Here is an 8531-nt window from a genome sequence, read left to right on the forward strand (position 1 = left end):
AACAAAAAATATATATATTTTAAGTTAGCTAGTTCTGATTAATGTGTGTGAATGTGCAGAGGTGGGTAGTACAAATATTGAAGTTTGATTTCAGGTATTTGTACTAGAAATGTACTTCATGGGGACACTTTTTACTTGTACTTGACTAAAGAAGTAGAATCAGTACTTCTACTTCTAGAACACAAGTATGTGTATGTGTACTTGAGTATAGTAGTACTTTTGACCCCTCTGCGCAACCATGTTTAAATAAGGCATTTAATATGGAAATTATATGCAAATGAGCTGGTTCTGATGAGCGTGCGTGATCACGTCACGCGGGGAACCTCGTGCGCGTATCGGCGTAACGATGCAGACACGGTGCGCGTGTCTGCATCGTTAGCTGCTGTTTACATCACACATATGACTGTGTGCGCGTCTGTGTGTGTGTGTGTGTGTGTGTGTGAGTGCGCGTGCGCGGCATTTGCTCTCCGTTTAACCTCCGAGCAGCGATATTCAAGGCGACTCAACCCTTTCAAATCTGTCTCTCTCTCTCTCTCTCTCTCTCTCTCTCTCCGTGCTCACCCCTTGCCTCCCCTCCTCCCCCCCTTCCTCCCCCCTCCCTCGTCTTCCTACCTGATTCAGATCCGCTCCGACGCTATGCGTATGACCGCGTCTCTCCCCCCCCCTCTCTCGTTCTCTCTCTCTCTCTCTCTCTCTCTCTCTCTCGCTCTCTCTCTCTCTCTCTCTCTCTCCCCCCCCTCTCTCTCTCTCACCACGGGAGAGACCCGCACGCTGCCGCCGCCGCTGAGCACCGACACGCCGGCTGAGCAGCGACCCAGGCCGGGCACCAGAGCGCGCCACGCCGCGGATCGGTTGGAGGAGGAGACCGCTGCCGGAGGTGAATAACGTCCACATGTAGCGACACAGCTCCGGTTATTGATATCTATGTGATTGATTATGTTTGTTTGTGCAGAGGAGGTGTCCGCGAGGCAACGGTGTCCGTCCAGGTCGATGGACGGCAGCGCGTTTTGTTTTGTGTTTGACGGAACGAGCACGAGTTGAATTTGGATTACTGACATTGATTCATGTATTGATTTATTTACCGATATGTATTTATGTATTTGCCGCCGCGCGGTGTAACAAACGGCGCCGCGGACTGGACGGACAGCAGCCTGTTGTGCACCCGCGTCTCTTACATTACCTTCTTTTAGACACGAGAAGAGACATAACCTGCTCGTGCACGTTTTTAATTCATTTTTATGTTTTGTGTTCAAGTTCTGGTGTGAACGGAGGGGCTGCAGGGCTTTTGTGTCCACCTACATACATGCACTTTTATTTATTTATTTATCGCTCAAACAACGCACGTGCACGAGCGCGTGCTTGACTGGGTCTCCATATATCTGATGTTATAATCTTCCTGGTAATGAGCCGTGTGATCGGTGCTTTTTGCCCTTGTCACCAGTATGTTCTCCATTCATCATCTTCATCCTCATCATCCTCATCTTTATCGTCGTCGTCGTCGTCGTCGTTATGGTTTCATGTGTGTCGCCTCAAGGGGCCGATCTGCATCACAACGGCTCTGTGTAGAAACCACATGAAACCTCAAAGTGTTTAGTCACAAGCAGGAAGAAGTAAGAGGAACCAGAAACGAGAAGCTCCGCGGCCTTCAGCTCCATGTGTGATGGCGATGGAGGAGTTAGGAGTTTTACTGCCAAAAAGACAATTAGAATAAAAACAATATCACTAATTCCCTCCTGCTTCTCTTCCAGAGTTGGCCCAGACAGAGAGGACCGAGCCCGGCTGTCCCATCATTCATCCTCCCCTCCCTCCTCTATAGCCAACCTCCACCCCTCCTCCTCCTCTTTCAGCTGGCAAACTTTTCATCACACTTTCCTTCCTTCCACCCCCCCTCTCCCCCCTCTCCTCCCTCTCTCCCGTCTCTCGAGCTGGTCATGGCATCCAAACTGAACCCCAACGTCCTGTACGTGGCGGAGCACGGCGAGCCGCTGGGGTCGCCGCAGGCCGACTCGGAGAGGACTCACATCGTAAGTACTATTTTAAAGTTTTCATTTGCAGAATTGATAGAAAACATATCTGAAGTCTTGTTTCTTGTGAGTCTGGGTTATTTCACACCATCTTAACCGTGTGTCCCAGTGTCATAACTTTCATCTTTTAGTGAGAGAGTTTAAGGTCTGCTCATCCTGCAGGTGGATGATTGAAGTCCCTTTTTGACCTTTTTGTTCATACGTTTCATATAAAAGCCCTGATTCTAGATCTGATTGGACATCTCGATTTGCTTTCAATGTCGGTGGTCGGCCTTTCCTCGGCACACAGGATGTGATGAATCAGAACGTAACCGGTGTGTTCACAGTGAGCGAGAGATCAGGGCGGTCGTCTCTTTAGTTAAAGTCCCAGTCAGCAAGTCCAGTGGATGGAGGGCACTCTGTCTGATTCTGAATGTTTACAACTCTCACGCTCCTCCCCCAAGACCACCGAGCATCTCCCCCACGACCACGGAGCTCCTCCCCCACGACCACCGAGCTCCTCCCCCACGACCACCGAGCATCTCCCCCACGACCACGGAGCTCCTCCCCCACGACCACCGAGCTCCTCCCCCAAGACCACCGAGCTCCTCCCCCACGACCACCGAGCTCCTCCCCCACGACCACCGAGCTCCTCCCCCTCGACTTCGTGCCCTTTGAACTCCCTTAGATCACGCCACCTTTGAAACGCGGGTCCAATGTTGACTCTGGTTTTATCACGGGCACCGTCGCCATCTTTCTTTTTTCCTTCTTTTCCACCGGTGTTTTCTTTTCCTCCTCGTTTGGGTTTTTAACGAGGAATTGGAAGCTTGTTGCTACTTCCTCTGCCTCCCCCCTGTGATAGTGGTACGACCCGAGGTGGGAGGGGCTCTGTGTGTGCACGAACACAGCCCTGCGTGCTGATTGGACAGGATGATCCGGTCGATATTTTGCATAACAAACAACAGGCTCTACGTGCACGTAGAGGCGTGCTTTTTTTTTTCTAAAACCGGATGATTTATGTTGTTCTATCGGAGTGTAGAGTCGGCTTTGGTGAATATGATCCAAAAAATGTTGCCGACTGGGACTTTAAGTCCAGTGTGAGGTTCACGAATTGTGGGTACAGGTAAAAAAAAAATGGGCCGAGACATTTCCAGCTTGATGGACTCGAGCTTCCACCGATGGAATTACATTTTAGATTTAAAGTTAAAAGAAAAACACCAAAAGGTTTTAGACAAAATGTCTTTTATTCTGAAAACGCACAGTAGAAACCAAGGGCTGCGGACAGGAAGTGGACGTTGTCATGGTGACGTCACCCCACTGGTTTGTGGACGACAGTTTTGGCATGTTGGCCTTTTCTTGGAAGGAAATGACCATATTTGGAGTCTATAGTATATCTGCATGACTAAACATTTTTGCCCATTTTTTATTAACTTATGTTCTCAATATGCCGACGATGGAGTGTTGTTTTAGAAAGTTGTTTCAAACCTTGATAGCTGAAGCAAATTTAAACTCCCTCACAAAAGATGCTCCAGATGGTGTATATTATATTAAATACAATAAATTAAATTAAATGTCATATGTTTTTCAGCATTTGTTCCCTTTTCTTGGTCTCGCAGGCCGGAGAAGCTGGAGAAGAGTCATCGGACAGCGACGGCGAACAGGAAGAGGCGTCGCACAAGTTGATCCGCAAGGTGTCGACATCGGGACAGATCCGAGCCAAGGTAGGAAACAAACGATTATTATCCGACAAACGAGGTTTCCAGGAAGCAAGCCTCATATTCTCTTACTTTTATACATATTAAAGCAGGACTTCTCCAAGGTTAAAAGCAACATTAGCAAACCAGGAAAGGCGAGTTTGTGGAAGTGCTCTTAGTTCGGGGGGAAAAGTCATGGATTTCTTTATTTTTTAACGTCGAAGCTGCTTATTTATTTAGGAGGTGATATGAAAGTTTTAACATCTGCCTTTCGAAGCCATTTGAAGGACTTGTGTCACTTTGTAAACCGCTGTATAAACCCTGTGTCCGTTGTGTCTGATGAGGTCAGCTGACTTCCTGTTCAGGCCTTGGCTCCGCCTCCTGGCTGCAGCGTTTTCCTCTCTTGCCGATTTGTGTTGAAGTGTCTGATCTGACGTAATCGCACCATAAGAGTTTTCCGTCTTACTGGACGTACTGTTTTACAGGAAGACACTGATGGTTGATGACCAGCCTCTTACTGGCATAATCGTCTGCCTCATTAATTATTGATGTTATATCTGTGATGAGAAAAGCATTAATTTCAATGCAAATACACAGATGACAAGTATTATTGTGTGTGTGTGTGTAAATCATTAAGCATTACCCACATTGACTGTAAATCATGAGCCGATCAATAGGAAATGGAGGATATCTGGTAACCCTCGTTGTCACGGGAACGCCATCCCATAACGCCATAATTCCTGGAGCCGATATTGGATATTAGTCTGGTATTGATTGGCTAATCTCTTCGGACGCTGCCGTAATGTGGTGTTGAGGGGCGGTGCGCACGCCCATATTAGGGCATAAGATCTGTGAGAGGGGTTGCCGTGGTTTCAGCTTCTCGGGGCAGGAAGTAGAGGCAGAGATGATATTATGACCTTTAGTGTGCGTGTGTCACTCGTGTATTTTTCCCTGTTTTTATGAAGTCATCCAGATTATATGATTTTTTTATATCTTAAATCTAAACAGAATTTACAGTCCACCATAAAATTGTAAATGTACAAGGTACAACGGTGGATAACAAATAATACAAATGTGTTAAATAAAAAGTAGAAAATAGTAAACTGAAGTATTTTTTTTTAATAATCAAAATACCAATCAACATAATCGTATTTGTAATTAAACCAGTTAATTCAACATATATTAGTAGAAGTTTGCAATTCTGTTTCTGTTTAGTTGACAAAAACACGTTTTTGTGACGTGGGATTTTCCGCTCCTCTATACGTGGCGGGAACGTTGTTACGAATGAGTCGTCGGTTTGTTGTCACGGCGACGCTCACATCCTGTTGGCTGCTAGCGGCGGTTCAGGATCTCAGGATTCACTGTCGGTCAATCAGCTCCACAGTGATTAGTTCTCTCTCTCTGTGTGTGTTTGTGTGTTGATTAGATTGTGTGTACCTTCAGTCATGTGACTTAGATTAAGTCATCGACTCGAGGATTACACAGCAGTGACAACAATGGCCTGACCAGATTAGTGTTTCTGTGTGTCCCTTTTGTTTGTTTGGGTCCATGTGGGACTGTGTGTGTGTGTGTGTGTGTGTGTGTGTGTGTGTGTGTGTGTGTGTGTGTGTGTGTGTGTGTGTGTGTGTGTGTGTGTGTGTGTGTGTGTGTGTGTATGTATGTGTGTGTGTGTGTGTGTGTGTGTGTGTGTGTGTGTGTGTAGAGCTTTTTGAGTTTTTATCTTACTTCCTTGCATTTAATTATATTATATTAACCGTGTCATGTTAAGCCATGATTAAGCATGTGATGCTGATGGATAAATGCTTTGTTGCTGCTGCTTTATTGTCTAGAATCAAAGTGAATGTAACCTTGGCTGATATTTACTTATTTTTAACCTGAGGTCTAAATTGCTGCAACCAAAGCCAAACAAGCCACATACTATATCCTTTATTTATTTATATATATATATATATATATATATATATATATGCAGATAGGTAGGTCACATTGGCTTCGGTGCCAACCGCAATGTCTTCACATCTTTGTTGCACTTCCTGTCTGCTGCTCAACTTTATTCTATTATCATCATCAAAGAAAAGGCAAAAAATGCAAAAGTGCATATAAATGAAATGCCCATATAGACTTTCAGCTGTTTCAAAAACAGTCTACATAGAATAAAAACTAACCAGATTCTGTGACATCGTGTGAGTTTATCGTGTCGACGTTCACGGATCAGAATAAGGAAGTCGGTTTCTAATTATAGTTATTGAAAATGTTTCTAACCGACCTGCGTGACTAATCTTAGAAGTGAGAAAGAGATAAAAAAACAGAACTGAATTTAGCACCATGTCTGTTTGCTGTGATGGTTGGGCTCTCATATCTTTATTTATCATACTTGTAAAAAAGAATAAAAACCATGCAGCTCCACAGTACATAAACAGCCAATCAATAGCATACATTACATCCAGATATGACTCTTCATTATAGCAGACTGTATTATAATTCACTGTCCAGTAAAGGAAATCAATACAGTGAGATATTATTATATGTGTTCACATTAAGTTATATGACATTCAGAGCACACAGACGTGGAAATATCAGATGTTTACAGAGAGAGCAGGAACTGTTCCTGCTTTATCTCAGCTAGCGATGCTACGTCACGTTAGCTTATCTCAGCAGGCCGGTTGGGCGATTCAGTTATCTTGAGATTAAAAACGAGTTTCTTTGTTAACACAGAGTCTGCATTTTAATATGTAATCACGATGTATTAATATTTACATCTGACTGATCATGGAATGAGACTTTATGAAGAACGATGTAGCCTGCTGCTAGTTGTAGTTAACTGCTAGCTAATTGCTAACACGCTAGCCAGGTGCTAACACGGCAGTTGGCTCTCTGAGGTATTGTTATTTTGTCCGTACTTTGTACTTTACTCTCACTTCGTTCTTGTCATTTATTTCGAGCGTGGCTCTCCATTTAGCAGTTAACCAACAGCTAGCTATAGCTAGCGCGCTATCTGACAGCTAGCTTACCGAATGTCATGACTCAAATGGGGGGGGGGGGGGGGGGGGGGGTAGTTTGGACCCCTTACAAGCTGATTTTATACAATGTTTTATTCTGAATTATATCGTTGATCCTCACAGGAAGCAGTTAGCTTGCAGGAGATGTGATGCTAAATATGGGAAGTTAATAAAACTTTATTTCTGTTGTTCTTTCTGCCTCCAGGTTCAGTTACATAAGGTCTCTTTACCCCCCCCCCCCCCCATCACCTCCTCCTGTTTGCCTTTACTCTCATTTACTTTGTGGAATATAAAGACACACAGGAAGAAGACAAGGTGGGAGAGCCAAGCGGTCTGTGGTCCCCTAGAGGTCTAGATAGTAGCCCACATTAGTCCAGAGACCAGACCAGACTATGTGGAGGAACCAGAGACTGTCTGTGGTCCCCCAGAGGTCTACAATAGTAGCTCACATTAGTCCAGAGACCAGACCAGACTATGTGGAGGAACCAGAGACTGTCTGTGGTCCAAACAACAAGGTCTCTGCTGTATTTATGTCTAGATTACCTTATTTGGAGTGTTGATGGAGCAGCTACAATGTTAGCGTAGCCTAGCACCATCAACCAGACTCCATTCAGAAAACCAGCGGTTTAACAGTAGTTATCTTGTGGTCTTGCAGACAGACCTAACAAAGCAGGACTTTGGGCTTTTATAAATCGGCATCACTATGTAGTTACATCGGCATACTTTTTATCCCTTTATAACAAAACTGTTTGATTTTGCAGTAAAACCAGCCCACATGTGTCATACAAAATAAAGTACGGAAGCTATGAATAAAGTGTTCCAAACAAACCTTCTAAAATAGCAGCACCACCTTCTGATTATATAACCAGACGTATTTTCGGCGTCTCGGTCTTGAGTAGTGACCAACAGGTAACGCCGCTCTTTCTTTTTTCTTCTTCTTCCTCACCCTTCCTGTGGATTTCCTGCAACGGTGCATTGAAATGAAAACCCACACTATATGTGTTCTTTTTTATCTGCATCTCGCTCCCTGTGCTGAAATCTGTGTGGGTGTTCACCGCAATGGAGATGAGGACGAGTTACAGTGTGTGTGTGTGTGTGTGTGTGGGACGGTAAACTGAAATGGCTTGAGGAGAGTGCATGAGTGTGTGGGATGGCCCGTATTGTGTGTGTGTGTGTGTGTGTGCGCTTTGATTTATGCCCTTGGCTTGATGCGATACAGCTGCAAGAGTGTGTGTGGGTCAATACTGAGAGAGATGGAGAGAGACAAAAGAGGGAGAAAATTAGTAAGTGGAGGGAGGGAGGGGGAGAGAGAGATCCAGTTACATAAGGCGTCCACACAGCGGGCGGCAGGCTCTCTCCTCGCCATTTTTACCGTCGCAACAGGTTGAGTGTCGAGGAGGCGGCGGCTATTTGAGACTCGCTGCCCACGGCTACTTTGAGACGGAGATTGCGTAATTGTTTAGTGTCCTTAATAGGGGCGACCCTGAATAGTCGACTATCATCGGCATAACGCAGCATCATCCGGGCCTTAGGAGGTGACCCGCTGCCCCCTGGAGCTCCCGGAGAGCGACTTTGTCAATCAATTAGGAAAAAAATGTGTCAGTCGACTATAGGCAAGATATAGGCGGGCCAAACTGGTGGTAGATTCAGAACAAAAAGTGCAGTATAAGAAGTTCCTAAATGGTATTGTTGAATATAAAAATGCATCACGATATCTCGACATGTGATGAAAGATGAAATGTAACGTACGTATTTATCACCCAGTTGTACTTATTGAGATGATATTCCTTTTTGGCCAGTAGAAATGCTAAACAATGTTCCGTGTTATACATCAT

General features: G+C 44.9%; 1 protein-coding gene across 1 annotated transcript in view; it reads left to right on the plus strand.

Annotated features, from left to right (window-relative positions):
* The first annotated feature begins 755 nt into the window (after positions 1-755).
* The window catches only part of LOC311009398 (diacylglycerol kinase eta), a 43556-nt gene continuing 35780 nt past the window's right edge, over positions 756-8531 (plus strand). The window contains exons 1-3 of the mRNA XM_084003537.1: positions 756-877; positions 1749-2024; positions 3620-3724. Coding sequence (XP_083859663.1) covers positions 1932-2024; positions 3620-3724 — 198 coding nt within the window. The 5' untranslated portion in view covers positions 756-877; positions 1749-1931. The remainder of the gene's footprint in view (positions 878-1748; positions 2025-3619; positions 3725-8531) is intronic.

Source organism: Eutrigla gurnardus (genome assembly GCF_963514095.1).
Source record: "Eutrigla gurnardus genome assembly, chromosome: 23".
Classification (NCBI taxonomy): domain Eukaryota; kingdom Metazoa; phylum Chordata; class Actinopteri; order Perciformes; family Triglidae; genus Eutrigla; species Eutrigla gurnardus.